Consider the following 17702-nt stretch of genomic DNA (forward strand, 5'->3'; position numbering starts at 1 on the left):
TTCTGACCCTTCTTCAGTTGTCATGACAACAATGCTTCCCTGTGCTGTCCATTGATGTCATTTACAGCCATTCTTAGGAGTAACCAGACTAAGACGTAATTTGTACGATGAGCTCAGCAGACGCGGAGTTCCACCAGGTGTTTGCCAATCGCTGCTGCCGCTAGTCTGGAGGAGCACAGATGAATAGTTGCCACAGGAGATTAAAGTATTTCTCAAACATGCATGAAAGTATCAAGGCAACACTCCAGATATGTTTTTTGGATGAGAGAATAACATAACATGATGAAAAAGTTGATTATAAAAAAGAAATATCCTGTCGAAGCAGCTATTCAACAAAAAAATCTGTTTTTGAGAAAAACTGATTAAAAGGACCAAAAGAACCAACTTAACTCCTGATCACATATTCCTAGCAAATTTCCCTTGGGAAGTGTCACCTCCGCTTCACGATCCAGCATTCCTCAAAGCAGTAACATTCACCGACCGCCACCCGGCGTGTATCTGCTATAGAGACGGAGATTTACTCTGCCCCCTCCCAGCCAACAAACTCCGAACAAGCAGGTGAGTAAAGTTAAAACGTGACGAAGAGATCCGACACGAGGCAGATGATCCATACTTCAGAGAGCTAGCGTGACAGACAGCAGGAAGCTAATTAGCTCAGATAGCAGGTGGACATGTTTTGTATTGGGTATTCATTAGCGGCCACCAGCGGCCGGACTCCCTCCCCCCCCCCCACCTGACGGTTCGGTCAGCAGCACTGCACAGGGAGTTAAATATGAGTGGATGGGCAAGTAAAGGCATGTGTGCAAACTGCAATTGTGATCTATGTCCACCGCTAATGGGAGCTGACAGTATTGATCTCGCAATCTGGCTGTAAGGGAAGCGTGCAGGTATATATATATATGTGTGTGTGTGTGGCCATCAGGATGAGTCTTATCGAAGGAATCATAGAAGCAGGCAGGGTAACTAATGGTCGTTTGAGACATGCTGTCTGGTCTGTCTTGTCTTATCTGGTACTGAAAGAGCGAGGCGGCGTTGTGTTCTGGTCTGACTGGTGGCTACTCGCTAACGGTGAGTCACCACAGATCCCAGTTCTGAGACTAATCTCAACCTATCAGGGTAAACCCCTCTGAGCAGCTCAGCCTATCGGCTGCGCCGGTTTATCCGGACTACCTTGGCGATGATGCTGCAGAGCTGGGGTCCGTCCTGGGTGAGAGACAGCAGGTTGCTGATGGCGCTGCCGATAGTCTGAACGCAGTCTGACGACTCGATCTGTTTGATCAGAACCTGCAAGGAAGAGGAGACTTCAGGTCACCTCTGGGTGACAGAAGGCAAACAGACTGACGACAAGGGGATGAATTTAAATAAAGGTACGACTTGTTAAAATCACATTCATTAGATATTTCTCTTACTCATATTCTTCGGTGTTACACATAGGAAACCATTTTAACCACTCATTGTAGTTACAGCTGCAAGTCTCTACCAGCTTTTCCTGTAATTAACTTGCAGGCATGAAGCTCCTGCTGCTGTTTCTCTGCTCTGTGGCTTAAAGTTACTCTGTCACTATAAAGTCAGCATGACGGGTAAAGCTTTGGAACGCAGGTAAATAAACAGTCACCGACCCGGATCTCGTTGGCCAGCGCCATGTCGATCATGTTGCTGAAGGAATCACTGACGTCGGTGAGGATCTCGTGGATCGCCTCCCTCATGGATTTAAGGAAGAATTCATCATCTGTGTGAAGGCACCTGCAGGAAAAACGTTCAAATATTTTCACACACAGCCATGGGGAAAATTAAGTAAATACTGTTTGATTCCAAATTATATAAAACACATTTTATTTATTTATTTATTTATTTATTTATTTAATTTTCTGTACTTTGAAGTGACCTCTGGTTAACATGACACATCAGTTTATATTTCTATAAGATGGAGATGACGTTTCTCAATCCCATGTTTTAGTGATCATCAGCAAGTGAAAAAAATCTGTAAAAAGAAGAATTGACAGTTTGCATTAAACCATTACATTATATAGTTTACATTAAAGCGGCACTATGTAACATTTATTAAAAAAATTATATATATATATATATATATATATATATATATATATATATATATATATATATATATTTATTTATGTAACTCCTGCTCTTTCTGAGACTGAAATCAGAAAGTCATCACAACATGTCTCCTGTATTAACCCTTTAACAGGGAAATGAAAGAATTTCTCAAACATGAATGAAATAATCAAAGCAACACTCCAGATATGTTTGTGGTGAGAGAATAACATGAGGTAAACTCAAAAAAGCTAATTTTACACAATACTGCTCCGTCAAATAATGAACTGTCATAATAAAAAAATGAAAGTTTAACAGTTTTTCATATTTTTCAATTCCACTCAATTTCCACAAAATTGACATTAAAAGTACCAATTACATACATTCAATCTTTGGTTGTTGTTGCTGTTTTCCACAAATATAAACACCCTGAAGAAGAAAATCCTCTTTTGCAAAAAAGTTGAATGATTTTCTATGTTTGAAAATCTTAAAAAATAAATCAGAATGTTAAAAGTAACACTTATTTTAGCAGATATTTTTTCAAAGACATATTGGCTGTATTCTGACAAAATAAAGGGATTAATAAAATAGAAGGAAGGTGTTGGGAGAAAAAGACAGACTTCATCCCCAGACCTTCAGACACAACGTTGGACCTCATCGTCGGCCGCGGCTCGTTTTCAGAAGAAGTCCTGAATCATGACAGAGTGGCCTTCATAACTTCAACTCCAATACAGACTCTAAGGTGGGAATTTAAAAAAAAAGACAAGAAGCACACAAACCCAAGAATATTAATGAACCGGAGGCCCTTTGCCCATGATGGGAGGGCTAAGATTTCCCAGGAACGGTGCCAGGAGCCGATGTCAGGCTATGGATCACATTTACAGCAGGTCAGAACAGTTAAAGTGCGCTCCACTGCAGCAGTCATTAAAAGTGGCGCTTCATACTGAATTTGAAGAAACCGCCTGTAATATTAGCCGAGTTAAGCTACTTAAACCGTCCGTCTTCGATTTGTTTATTGTGGAGAGGTTCTAGTTTTTAGAGCCCAAATTGGCCCATGGTAGGTGTAACTGCAGTTTGATAGAAGTGGAAATATTTTGAAGTTTATGACACTTTTGTTGGAAAACACTGAACAAGTCTGGCTTATCTTGGATAATAATGGGCCCCACTTGCGGTTTAGTCGCCACAAAAACTAGGCAGAAGTTTAAACCCTTTAACTGTCACCCCAAATACGGTCACATGCAGGTCAATGGGGACACCGGCGTCCTCATGGCAGCCAAAGGGTTTTCAGGGAGGTCGAGATTTTTCTGTTGAGGCTCCCAAACCTTAAAACGAACTGCCTTTAAACTTTCGTCAGGAATAACCACTTCCTGTTTCTAAGTGTCTATTAAAATATTTTCTTTTTTCAATTGTTTTTGATCCTGTGGATGTGCTACTATATTGTCTCTGCTCTATTTTTGACTCTTTTGAAAATCGATTGTAGTTTTGTGTGTTTTAACATGTTTCTATTTTTATTTAATTTTCTTTAGCATTTACAGCCCTTCAAGCAAACTTTCTGTTTTTAAATGTACTTTTTAAAATGGATTTGAGCTTTACGAAGGATAAAGAAATGTTTTCTCTTTTTTGCATCTTCAATTAGTAAATGGATTTGATTTCTGATGTGTTGTTCATTTAAGATTTGTCTTTTTCATAGAATGTAGATCTTTCTGCTTTTTTCTTATTTTTCTTAGATTTATTTTTGTGTGTCTGTTACCTCTCTGTGATGTTAGTCAGCTCCATGCACTTTTCCAGCAGTGATTTTTCATACTGCAAAAAAAGCAAATAGAAACAACATTTAAAGAAGTGTTTCAAAAAGAAAGAAAGCCATAACAAAAAAAATCCTGTTTGCAATTTTCTACAATCCAAGTAGAGGGCAAATGAAGGATTTAAAAGAAGTTTCTCTGCTTTATAATAAAACATGCAGAATGTGTATTTAAAATCTCATATCATATCCTCATCAATGTTTCTGGTGGAAAACCAAAGTCAACCCTCAGCCACCTTCTGCATCTCCGGCGGCGTGCTCCGGGCGGCACTGTACTCGTGGACCAGCGAGCGCACGTGGCAGTTGGCTCGTACGGCTGTGCTGTGGACCCTCTGCCAGCGGCCTTTCTCCAGCCGCTGAAACATCTTGCCCAGCTCCGTGCTGACCACCAGTGCCCGGCGGAGGAGCGTCTGCAGGTTGTTCCTGGCCACGTGGTCGCCCGCACCGATCCCGGACGTCACTATGAGCTCCCCCTGGTGGGAGTCTTCGTCCACGCCGATGGGCTTGGCCTGAAGGACGCACATGCACTCCACCTCGGTCATGTGGCGGAGGTCCTCCATCCACCGCTGGACTGAGTCCACCTGCAGGGTCTGCATGCGGGTACTGGAGGGAAAAAAATGAAGATATTTGTTGAGACATTTAAAAAAAAAACATTTAATGGGACAGCTTCATGTAGAATTTACTTTTTTGAGCTTTACATCACGTTGAAATGTTATTAAAAAGGACCTGAAGTGTTTTGATTGTTGTACGTTTGAGAAATCCTTTAAAGGGACTGTGGTGTGTATTTTCCAAGCACATGATACCATTTTATAGCATAGTCAAGGACCTTTGTTACCTTCAGTTGTTATAAAAATGCTGGAGACATCAAAAATGACTTAAAAAAATATTTCATAATTTAACACCTTGACATCTCTGTCTCTTTAAGAAACCATTGCTCTTTCTGAAACTCTGCTTTCAGGAAGTCATCACAACATAGCTCCTCCATTAACCCTTTAACAACAATTTTACAAATGTTTTACTGAGAAGTTCCTATAATGAGCTCATCAGATTCTCAGTTTCACCAGGTGTTTGCTAATTGCTGCTGGCTAGTCTGAAGGAGCTGAGTGGAGGGCTGCTCTGTCCAACTTTGAGGATAAAGCTCCTCCTCAGATCTGCAGCTGCTAAGTTTCTTAGTTTCCGCCTCTGGGCCTCTGAGCAGCTCTCCCCTTCAACCCTTCTCCCTCCCTCAGTTCCTTCAGACTAGCCAGAAGCAATTAGCAAACACCTGGTGAAACTATGCAGGTAGCTCATTATAGGAGCTACCTGTCAGTCCAGTGCTCCAACCAACACTTGTAAACATGATGACTTCCTGAAGGTGGAGTGTCGGAAACGTCAGGAGTTTTTAAACAGACAGGGGCACCAATTTCAAGGTGTTAAAGTATTAAGTCAAATTTCTTTTAAGTCATATTTGATATTTATAGCATTTTATAACAACTGAAGTTGACATAGTTACCTGATTGTCCTGTTGTCCTGTGAGGCTGGAAAATACATAATACTGCCCCTTTAAGTTAATTTTAATGCTTAGGTTTTAAGGACGTTTAATGAAACAAAGTTCATCCTCACTTGTTCTGAATGTGGACCTTTTGAACTAAAGGTTTGCCAACCACAAAAAAAGAAAAACAAACTGTTCTTGGTTGCAAACTATAACCAGCCATGAGCAGCTCGTTCCCCTCAACTCCATCAAAAGCAGAAACCATAAACATCCGTCGCAAACTGCAGCAATCAATGCGTGCATCACAGGTCAATTTCGTCAATACTCGCTAGCTTTTGTTTTTGTTAGCTCAACTCCTTGGTGAGACGACAGCTCCAGCAGGTAAACACTCCCCCCCCACTTCAATCTCTCCCAACGCTGACCCTAATGACCAGAGGCTTTAGAGGGGGACGGCGAACCCCAGGCTTCCTGGAAGGAGCTGGATCGATGGCCACAGCGGCCGGCCCTGCTTTGAGTCAACAGAGGAGGTTCTCTAATGAAGATGGATACTCGCTGTCTTTGCTCACTGGCCTCTTCCTGCGCTGTTTGGGTAATGCTACGCCGTCTCTGGAAACATGTCATCACACGGCAAAAATCGGTGGCAGGAGGATGAATCATCGTTGAACAAAATTGAACACGTCTGTGAGCAGCATGATAAAGTACGAAATTTAGAAGAAATGAGGTATCTTATCTTGTCACTTTCATACATGTTTTTAATGCCTTTCTTGGTGTTTAGTCTGTTTTATTTTATTTTATATCTCCTTGTAATTGTTCGTCTTTTCACAAATCATCTTTTCGCCTCCCAGCGCTGTGCGCAAACATTAACATGTCACATGTCTATAACAGTAAGTTATCTGTTTACCATTACCACATTGAGAAGCGTGTACATGAGCTCAATTGACAGCGCTAAGACCCTCCCCCTAACTCTGATTGGTTGTTTCTGACCAGACACGGTCTGCAGATGGCAGTAGGAGAACAGGAAGGAGGAAGATAAACGCCACAGATTTTTTTTCCACAGATTATCTTTTTCATGTTGTTACGTGACAACACGGTGACGATTTTAACAAATATATATACATATATAAAAACATTGTTTCTAAAAGTTACATACTGCAGCTTGAAGTTTCAGAAAGTTCTTTGGTGAACAACATTCTCATTTAATCTGTAATGCTAGAAAGGAGATAAAGATCCAATAAGCTGTGAATGTGGAGTGGAATAAATAAGGACGCAGCGTTACGGGGAGCAAGGGTCATTTAAAAGGAGCTTGTTGTACTAAGTGGGGTAAATGGCCTCACAGTGACAATGGAAGCCCCTGAGAATGGATGAGGTTCAACCTTTAGTTGCTGTCTGAACAGTTATTTCTCCCTGAATGATCCTGGTTGTCAAAGAAAACTGAGCCCCACTTCTGTTTTGTGACTCCTTCTGATGTTTTTGCACTTCATATTGTTAAACACTTGTAAACCATGCCAGTTGACGAGGTTTGCGGTGGAGCGATCACACAGACGTGACTCATGGTTTGAGTCAAACTACCCACAAGGGTTTGATCATTCGACGCCATCATAACTGAAGAGGACGTGGAGAGATGCTGCAGGTTCTCAGCGTTTACTGTCTCTCAGACTCATCTTAACAAGAAGTGGCATTTTATACAAACATACTTTATATAAGTGTCTTCGCTAAGTACTTGGTTTAGGACGTTTTGGCAGCTCCGGCCTCAGGTCTCTTTGGGGAAGGGTTGGCACAGCTTTCCTCTTAAAGCTTTTCTTCTTCTTGGCAGAAGTGATCAAACTCAATTAGGGTGGAGTGCGAGTGGCCCTGTGCGGCCGCTTTTAGGTCTTCTCAAAAGTATTTAATTAAGCACCGTTACAGACTCTGGATGCTGGAGTATTTTCAGAGATTTCCTAAAACCCGTCCTGTATTAGTTCTTGCTGCTGTGCTTCAGACTGTCCTCTTGATCTGCTGCTCGATCCTGAGCTACAGCCTTGCCTTTTTGCAGAACAAGAGTGAAACAATTGTCAGGCTTCAAATATACCAGCACTCATTTTACATATTTAAGCAATTCTGCATGAGGTAAGAATCTTGGTCTGGTATTTAGGATTTACCTCTCACCATGGAGAGGTGAGAAGTGTTCTTTCAGCCTTAGACTGAGCTGGTCTGAGTTCATCATGAGATTTTCTCCAGGTACTCTAGCTTCATTGCCTACAATTCCACAAAAAAAAACCCCACTGTTCTCTCACAATTAGCAGCTCTTTATAGCATTTTTGAGTAATTTTGAGTGACTTATACTCAAACAAATAAAAACTCAAACAAACTGGTAAAATACACAGTCTATCAACACATGAACAGCAGACAATGGAAAGACAGAATCAACAAATTTAGCTGCAGCTCATGGCTTCACTGCTTACTACCCAATTATTTTGTACCATGGGTATCCAGTATGACACAAGAGCTCAACAACATAGAAATGTATTATTTATTATCTGTTAATTTATTATCTATTATGCCAATTCAGTTCTTTAGAACCTTGGACTACAGACGGTGATATTGGCGTTAGAGTCTGAGCCGTTGCATGAAAGTCTTCTGTCCTTCATCTTCATCTTCAGCCTTATTGAAGACGAAGATGTTTGGTTAAAGTTTTGAGGGTGATCAGGAAGGAAATGTTATACTTTATTACAGTCCTCCAAAGGTGTGTGTAAAAAGCAGTGCCTAGGTCAACAGTTTCTTCTGAGAGTGACATGTTCGGTAAGGGGCACATTCCCGTCCAACGCGATAATTTGCCAACATTTCTCTTGTGTTCTACAAAAAGTATGGCTTTTATGGTTTTGGCCTAATGGATAGATTTAAACAGTGAGCGTGTGTGTGTGTGTGTGTGTGTGTGTGTGCGTGTGTGTGTGTGTGTTTTGCATAACAAAATGTAGAGTCTGAAAACCCGCAATGCAATTTACTATTCTGTGTCATCCTTGATTCTACAAAATAATGAAACAAAAACAAATTTAGTCTCGAGGACGGGGATGCAGGCAACAGAATAAAGAGTCTCATTGTTTGGACCAAATCAAATGTGACCGTTTCTCGTCATCCCTCTCAGTTACATAACCCGTCTCACATGAGGATGAACCCGTTCTGATTTACACCCCCCTCCGACTCTCGACGAGCAGCAAAACATCACCCTCACAAAATAATAACCGCTTTGTTTTCCAAAGGAGGGGAAGTGGTGTGCTACGGCTTAGAGGGAATGACAGATACATGCATGGCCAAGCGAGGGTCAGGCGACGGCGGCTCTATTATCTCGTAGAGCGGCGGGATCCTGGGGACACGACGCATCACTGTCACTGCTGCAGGTAGCTGCAGGCCGGGGAAAGTGGTTCAAGCTCGCTAATATGCCTTTGTTTGATGTTTTTCTTTTGTTTTTTGATGATTATGTCTTAACCCTTTGAGCCCTGGGTTTCAGTTCTCCGCCTGTATATTTTTGATTTATTTTAATTGTATGCAGTTCTTTAAATGTCCCGTGAGTAAATATATTTGCCCATTTATCGATAACAACTGGAACTTTCAATATCTTGCAGTTATTTTCGTAATTTACCGTCTGTTAAGAGCGCTCCTCAGATTAATTTCACTGAAATTACCATAATAATCCGATATTGACTGGAAAGCGCAACGTCTCCCCTTTCAGAAACCATTGGAATTTTTCAGATAGCGCAACGTGTGGCGGAATTACGGTACTGCAAATTTGGCTGGCTCGTCGCCGAAACATTCGTTCTGGAAGGGTTAACAGATTCCTCTGATAAATGTCAACAGTAAAATTCAGTCCTCCTGAGCTGTTAATGAATTCAACTTTTGGATGAGTCACTTTTTAATTTGGATGTGCTCAAGTAGAGAGTGCATACAGAAAGTACTTCAGGCACATGGAGTTCTGACGGAGCGGTCCTCACTGTGAAGTCTGAGTTCAGGGAGGACGAGCTGACTCGATGTTTTAAACTATCAGGGGGCTTGTTACTTTACGACTATAGAGAAAGTCTGTGTGTGTGTGCGCGTGTGAGTGTGTGTGTGTTCTATGTTAAAGTTTTAAAACCATTTTCTCACTCCAGAGCAAGGTGTTAGCAAAATGAGCCCCATTGATGCTTCTCCAGTTTACCACAAATCAGAAGCTCCTGTTATCAGCTGCTCTGTTTGTCCAAGTGAAAATAAGCTGAGAAAAATAAGCAGCGCGGCACGAATCAATTCCAGTTAATTAGGTGAGACATGTTGAAGATGGGAACTAGAGTACGTCAATACGGGCTTTTATTTACAAAAACAAAACAAAAAAAAACACTTTGATCAGTTTTATAATTGCATTTTGAAATTACCCAGAAGATTACAAAAAGCTGAACAATAGCCATTTAAAACAAGGAAAGAATGAAGATTGTTTGGCCACAAATCTGGGAATTTGGCAGGCCAACTTTATATGCTTTCTATTTTGTACAGATGTGTGGAGATTAGTAACCTATGAAATGGTTACTACATTTATTTTCTGTTCTATTTCTGCTGGTACTTTGAAAATGTAGTGCTCAAGTATTTGGAGTTTGAAGCATTTTTGAAGCATCATTTTTTTATTTTTCTACCTTCACTTCCCAACATTTCTAATCTTATATTTATTGTTTCACAACACAAATCTGAGTCTCATTGTAGCGTTTCATAAAATAACAATTTTGTATGTGTGTGACTTTGCATGAACTCCTCCCTGAGCAGCTATAAAAATATCTTCCACAATTTTGTCAAATACTTTGTTTGTTCCGCTATGGATTTTTTCATCATGAATCCATATTTTCAGACAATATTTTTTTCGTTGTAATTAATTTTGTCATTGAAAGTAAAATATTTCTGACTTTTAAAATTCAGAGATTTCAGATTTTTTTTTTCATGAAGATTTCTAAGATTAATCTCAAAATGTAAGATTATTTTCTAGCAAATTTTCAACTTTTCAAGCTTTTTTTCTCAAACATTTTTGAGAAGTTTTTTGTAGCAAATTTTTGACCTTTGAAACTCACAAATATCTGTTTTTCTAGAAAATTTCTGAGATTAATCTCAACATTTCTGAGTTTTTTTATTCCAATTTTTATGTCATTTTCTCAAAAAATTACCGAGTTTTTTTCAAAAATTAGAATTTTAATCTTTAAAGCGTTTTTTGGCAAAAATTTCCTCCTCTTGTTTCTTTCCCCCCTATTTCATATCCACAATTTCCCTAATACGCCGTCGTAAACATCTCAGCCACACAGACTCAGGAAATTCCCTCAAAGCGCAGCAAAATGTAGAGACAGGATCCACGCTTGCTTGACAGACTCCCACATTGGGTGTGTGGGTCAAGTTTGGTTATGGCTAAAAAAAAAGAAAAAAAAAGAATAGACAATCCTCCACATGAAAACGCGCTCTCCGCCTGAATCTCTCACTGTGTGCAGTCTGTGGGTCAAGCCAAGTTGCGTAACGAAGACAATAACCATAGATGGCAACATAAATGTGCTTCAAACTACAATGAGTCACAACGGTTTTACTACGCTGCCGTACTTCAAAGGGTCGTATGGCAGCGTTAGCGCTCACATCAGACGGACAGGTGTGAGACCAAACAGCAGAGCGACTTTAAAACGTGGCTGTTTCGGGATTTTCTCTTGAGGGATTAGAGTTACTGGCTGGTCTGGCTCTTGAGGCTTTCTGTGATTCAGTGGCTATAAATTACACCTCACAATGATTAATACAGGCAGCGTTATGTCGGCTTCATCCCACTTCATCCACAGTTGCCCCACACCAGGAAAATAACAGGTTTGAAACGCAGATTAAGAAGGCAAAGCACACGGTGAAATTACAGTGTGCTTCTCACTCATCTGGATTTTCCAAACTGTTAAATTTATAGTTTGGAAGGTTTAATTTGGCCTGATGAGGTCAATTAAAACATTATATCCAGTGGCGGCTGGTGGTGATATTTGAAGGGTGGGCTAATATATGTATCCAATGATTATTTTCATAATCCATTACTCCTTCATGTTGTTTTTTTCAGTACATGAAGTTTTCATATTGTGACAATTCTCTGTTTAAATTGATCCATTAGATGAATAAAATGTTAATTAACCAACAAAAAAAGAGTACATTTCTGCAAAAAAAGTTCAAAATTTGAAGACTAGGCTCAAAAGAACTTCTAGAAAAAAACCCCTGAAAAGTCAAAAATTTGTTACAAAACAGTTGTAACAAATTATTTTAGATTAACGTTTTGAGATTAATCACAGACATTTTTGAGAAAAAGAACTCTGGAAGTGAATTCAAGAAAATTTCTAAGATTTTTCAAGCAAATGTGTAATTTTTGAAACTCCGAAGTTTTCACTTTTTTTTTAAACACTTCTGAGATTAATCTCAAAATTTTTGCAAGTTTTTAATGTGAGACAGATATGTTCCAAAAAAATCTGTAAAATCTGCCATGGAGAAACAATTAGATTAGCACTACAGGTAGCAATTGTAGCTAGCTAGCAATTCAGTGTTGTCTGCTAGCTAAAGTAAGCTAGCTGAAAAGAGGAGCCTGTGGCTATTCCCTTCTACAGCAGAGAAAAGCTGGTTTCCACTGTGACTACTACTGCTTATTATGGTACATTTGGTGTGTGAACTACTGAAATAGGTAAGTATATTCAGAGCGGGTCTCAAATATTAGTGGATTTTAGCTCTTCAGGTTCAGCTGTGGTACTTTACTCCCATGAATATTGTTAGTCCATGTAATTTCTCTTCACCTCTACAATGTTTGAATTCACATTTATTTACTTTATCATAGCCTAAACTGTAAATAAAACTGATTTGTCTTGTAAAAAAAAAATCAGCTTACATACATGTATAAAAGCTATATTCTAAATTGTTACGAGGTTTGAAGTGGCTCCATAAAATCCAGATTTATGTTGCAGTTTCATAACATAAATTTTTATCAAACTTGTGACCCGTAAGAAACACTGTTTTAATTTTATTTTTATTTTTGTGTGTTATTTCATAGTTTCTTGAGACTAATTTGATGTTTGACCCTGTGGTTGATTTAAAACTCTACAACAAAGTCTTAATGAAACATTACCATCTTTATTTTTTTTTACGAGTTGAAATTGTCTTTTTGTGAGTGACCTGCTTAAAGGTTGTTATTCATCAAAAACTACTTTTAATTTGACAAATGAGCGTCTATTGGAACGTGTATTCCAACTCTGAGTTGTACCTGTATACCTCATGTATCAAAGATTAGGCTGTTTGGCTTCTTTATCAAGTCATCAGAATCAATCAAGCCAAAGAGGAATATTTTTTTCTTAGATTTTCTTTTAGTTTGTGGTGTCCTTATGAATCTTTTGGGCTTAAATAGTCTTACTAAATGGCTAAAAGTATCATTCCCTTGCTTCATCTCTTTTATTGGTGACCTAAGAAATGATATTTGAAAAATAAAACATAAGAGAGTTCACGTTACAATGTGTTTCGTATCTTCCTGTATCCAGATCGGAGACAGTCTGCCAATAGAGGATTTAATAAACACATACTGAGAGCAGGAAGGAGCCTAATGTCTGTGGAGCATTATCATCACAGTCCGATGCCTGGGGGTCAGTGAGGAACAAATGGAAAGCATTTCTAAACTCCACCACAGAACCACAGTCCTTCTGGGCAGACAGACTGGAAATGTGGGCAAAATGACGCTCAAGATTTTGTGGACCGATGAGTGTGGCTTTGGCTTTAGCTGGAGGTAGAAATAATGTCTCAGAAAGAATTAAAGACAAAGACATTAAAGGGACCAAAATGGATGGAAATGCAATTTTGCTCAGCTAACGACCGAATAATGCTAAACAAAACGCTCTCTTGGAGAGGAATTAGAGGTTCGGCCCATACAACGTCACTGTGATTGGACATGACGACTGAACTCAGAAAACGGGGAGAAGGAGCAGGCAAACATACTTTTTAAAACACACGTGGCAGGCCTCGATTTTCTAGAGGTCAAGCTTGAAAAAACAGCACGTTGGTAGGACATCGTTTGAGCCTCTGGCTGATAGAAAAAATCCTGGCAGCCACGGCAGACATCTGACTTCCAGATGTTTCTCGCAACTTTTAATGTGCAGCCAAGGCCAAAGTCAGCGAAGACAAAACACGCCGACTCTGGTTCTCCCATTTTTCAGTCTCTTTGTCTCTGACAACGTCTAACCTCAAACTTCACCCCATCACTTATTGGCATGTTAGATTACACGCGCCAGAGGGCGTATAAATACAGTCCCATAGATGTCCAAAGTGTGGCCCCGGGTCTGTTAATGGTCCTTTGAAGTGGTTTTGTGTGCCCCCCTTCCCCGACTGCAGTTCAACAATACAGGTGGATACCATGGAGTGTTAAGGCCATTGTTGATAGAAATTCGCCCCAAAAATTTTGAAACTCGAAAATCAAAGAAAAATTTCAGAGATGAACATCAAAATTTAAGTTTTTTTCAGAGAAAATTTTTGACATTTTAAATTAAAAAAAAAATCTTTTGAAAATTTCTGAGATTAATCTAAAATTTTCAGATTTTTTTTCCCATCAAATGTTTGACTTTTCAACTCAGAATTTTTTTTGATGGAAATTTACTCCAATGTTTTTCTGTCTACAATGGTCCTAATATGATGATTGAAGGTGGTTCATGTAAAAGATGTTTTATTTTTAATCAGAGTAAAATTATTATTAACATCCCTACCACATGATGTTTCTTTTTTTACCCATGCACATTATGCCTCATATCAGAATACAATGAAGCAACAGAAAACTATCAATTGTCAGACTTTTCCTTATTAAATAAGTGCAGATTAGGCAGAGAAGCCGATCTGGGTTGATTCTGCTATTAAAACATTTGACAAAGACGAGCGTGAGACATAGACGCCAAATGAATGCACGTTTTCCATCTGTGTTTGTAATTTATTTTAACACAATTAAGCCGTTGGGAGGTTTTCGTCACTTGATTTATTGACTGTTAGTGAGCCAAGCGCAGTACAAAAGGGATTTATGGTAGAGGGGGGCACAGGAGATAAAGGCAAAGAAGTCATTTACATCACTTCTTTGTTTACGCGCCCAGTTGTCTACGTAGCTGGTGACAACTCTACTGATCTCATATCCAAGTTTATTCAGCGCACTACGTGCAGTGTGATTTGAGAGTTTGTAAAAGCAAAACTGTCACAGATTATATATTCAGATTGATAATGACTTACATTTACCATTGACTGCTAACTGGGTTCTCTTCTGAAGTTTAGGATACAAAAACCTTGCAAATTCAGAAGAAAATAAATACTCTTAATGGAAACGTGACAATTTCGAAAGAACTCCCGTGTTTTTGACTAAAACGTTTTTGTGCTAGTTTTTCAGCCGCATCAAAATAGATGCAAAAAACTGCAAGAGAAACACTTTTTATTGTTTTTTTTTTTTACATCACACGAGTCACGTGACCAACATCTGGATGTTGCTACTGGCGAAAACAAGCTCATTTATATGAGATTTTAATTTAATATCTTACTTAATGGAAACACTGCAATTGTTTTTCTTTACATTTGCTCATGTTTGTAAAGGAAACACAGCTACAGTAGCTGACATAAGAATCTCAGATTGTCAGAAATTTGCAAGGAGAAATAGGGCGATACATAACGTTAGTTACAAGTCATACCTGAGATTAAATCAGATCAGCATCTGATTCTTAGGCCTGTAAAACTCAGTATGTTATAAGAATTTTGACTGGTGTGTTTTTTGGATGAGAATATTTCTAGAAATTCATCAGTTCTTTTGTTAAAGCCTCAATAAACTGAGAAAGTTTTGCTTTAGCTTTTTTCCCAATCTCTGTTACTGAGAAAGGAATGAGCTGAAAAAAAGTTTACTAATTCACTTTTTAAGATCTCCAGCACTGCAGGATCCAGTTGGATCTTCAAATATCTATGATGGTTTAACAAGCATGTTGTTGCTTCAGGTTTTCATTTTTTTAGTACGAGTTCTTGGTGTTTTTCCCTCTCAGCCGCATGAATCTGGCAGAAAGTTTGACATTTCAGCTTTGAATCTGCAATTTACTGACTTTGAATGTGAGACAAAAATTAGGAGTATATTTACTTAGCTTTGCTGTACCGAAATGTTTTATGAAAGACAAATTGCTAGTATGAACGTAACCTAAAGGTCAAAGCCAACTTCTCGTTTGGGTTGGGCAGAATTGTGACAGCGTTTTTATCCAGCTGATCTGAATCTCACTGGAGAAAATGGTTCAAATGCCAAGAGTTGGCTTGATGGCTTGTTCAAGAGAAAAAAGAAAACAGTTCAAAAAGAGGTCTGAAGGTTAGCTGACATTACGCTGGAGCTAACATTTATATCTCAGATCAATAAACACACCTCCAGGCGTCTGGATGTACTCAGTGCCAAAGGTGGGGCAGTTCTTCAACACATTAAGGCCTTATGGCAGTATACAGGTGGGTAAAGAATAATAAAAGATTTCTTTCTGGTCCATTGAAATTTTGTAAAATCTCTTGAGACCAAACATGAGTTCAGAGTAAACAAACATGGCTGAATGGGAAGAAGCAATGGCAGTAGTATAGTTTGTGTGGACTATACTTAACAGAGAAGAAACAATTCATAAAGACATCCCTAGCGTCCACTGGACTTTCTGTTGCCCTATCACAGTTCTCTTGCCTTGCATATTTTGGTTTCTCCTTTGTGTCTCCAACTTGCTTTCTGATTGGCTAGCAGACGGCGTGCTTGTTTGTTGTCAGGGAACAACACGCATGGTGTGATATTGGGCCAACACAGTCGATCATGATGAATGTCCCAGATTTCTGACGTCCTTCTGAATGGACCAGATCACTGTTAGCACACCCCACATGACAGGTATACTCTTAAGATTATTAAGAGAGACGTCCTGAAAATCGGAGTGTCCTCCAAATCATCGGAAGGGGAAAAATATGGTCAAGAATCAGCATAATTATTGTCATAAAATAAGGATGTTACACCACAGGTGGAAAAGCACAGTGGATCATCTGAGTGTCTTTACACACAGATCTCCAAGAATGTTTGCGAGATTCATCAGTGGGGCCACAATCGTATAAAGGAATCACAGGAATCAGTTCAGGATATGTAGAAGCAGCTAACCTTTGATTTAATGTTGAAGAAGTTTTGCATAAAACGCACAGAGAAAAAGTTTTAGATTATCTACAAGAACACTGTTGCAGTCAGGTAAGGTAAACAGTCTTGGGTTACTTTCTCTACCTGTTGGAGGCTTCACCACAAAAAGACACCATGACAACCCGTCTCTGCACAAAGTTATGTAAGAGCAAGTTACTTCTTCTTTTTTTTTTTTTTTTTTAAGAATGTCTTTGGAAACAGAGTTTCTGACAGATAAATTATAAATGACTAAGTTGTGACTCAGGATGTGTGTGCATCAGAGCCAGTTTCTAGGGAACCTCAGGCATAAATGGTTTGGGAGCACAAGAACATCAGATTACCTGATTTCTAAACTTACAGATCACCTCACACCAACTGGAGTTGTTCTAAAACAGTGAAAATCTGCTTTGGTCTTCCCAAACCACCTAAAGACCCTGAACTATCTTTCTGCTACTCCGACTGGCGTTCCTTCAAGAAAGCCTTTTGAGAGCGAACACTTGCCACTTGCCTCATCGGCGACGACGAGAGAGAGCTGCTCTGTCTGGAGCTGCTCTGAGGGGTCGGCGTTCTTTCTGAGGCCATCTTACTTCAGTTCAGCATCTGAAATGCAACACATACATCATAATCACAAAGATTGCACAATATTTATGATTTGTTTTTGGGGTTTTTTGTGTTTTCTTTTCAGCTCAAATTTGCATCAGCGGTCGATGATATTCTGGATCCACTGAAGGGAGGAAAGCGTCTCACACACACACACACACACGCACCCCCCCCCCCCCACACACACACACACTGTCTGATTACATATCCTGCATCCTCTGAGCCGTTTTCCTGCCACTGCAGCGTTGTCCACAACAATATCTCCTTATTGATCTACCTCCAAGCATTCTATTCTTGTCATATAGCTTTTCCCCCCCTCCAAGTAATTTCATTATCAATAATCCCCATCCCTGCCTCCCCTTTTTAAATAGAAGTAACCCACTGGTGTGCCAGTGGAATAATATTTCTTATCTTCTAATTTATTGGCTGGCTGCCAGCCAGTGACTCTCTGGGGTTTTTTGAGGCAGAGCAAGGAGGCTGACGCTTCTAAGTGCCCGCAACTTTATTCCACTGTTTTATTGATGTGTCCCATTTAGATTAGTCCATCTTCAATTGGGAGAAGCCAGTTTGCCTCTCTGCACCCCCTCCAGACTCCTGTCTGTGCTGTGCTCTAACCCTTTTAG

The 17702-nt window shown here is 39.5% G+C and overlaps 1 protein-coding gene across 2 annotated transcripts in view; it reads right to left on the reverse strand.

The window, feature by feature from the left end:
• The window catches only part of insc (INSC spindle orientation adaptor protein), a 60440-nt gene that overhangs the window by 17366 nt on the left and 25372 nt on the right, over positions 1-17702 (reverse strand). For both annotated transcript variants that reach the window (XM_088006559.1, XM_088006558.1), the window contains exons 2-6: positions 16988-17079; positions 4090-4456; positions 3806-3858; positions 1620-1743; positions 1171-1284 (exon numbers count right to left, since the gene is read on the reverse strand). In XM_088006559.1, the coding sequence (XP_087862685.1) occupies positions 1171-1284; positions 1620-1743; positions 3806-3858; positions 4090-4456; positions 16988-17061 (732 nt within the window). In that variant the 5' untranslated portion in view covers positions 17062-17079. The remainder of the gene's footprint in view (positions 1-1170; positions 1285-1619; positions 1744-3805; positions 3859-4089; positions 4457-16987; positions 17080-17702) is intronic.

This window comes from Poecilia mexicana, unplaced genomic scaffold (assembly GCF_051168715.1).
Source record: "Poecilia mexicana isolate PSO_F unplaced genomic scaffold, ASM5116871v1 scaffold_6, whole genome shotgun sequence".
In the NCBI taxonomy this organism is placed as follows: domain Eukaryota; kingdom Metazoa; phylum Chordata; class Actinopteri; order Cyprinodontiformes; family Poeciliidae; genus Poecilia; species Poecilia mexicana.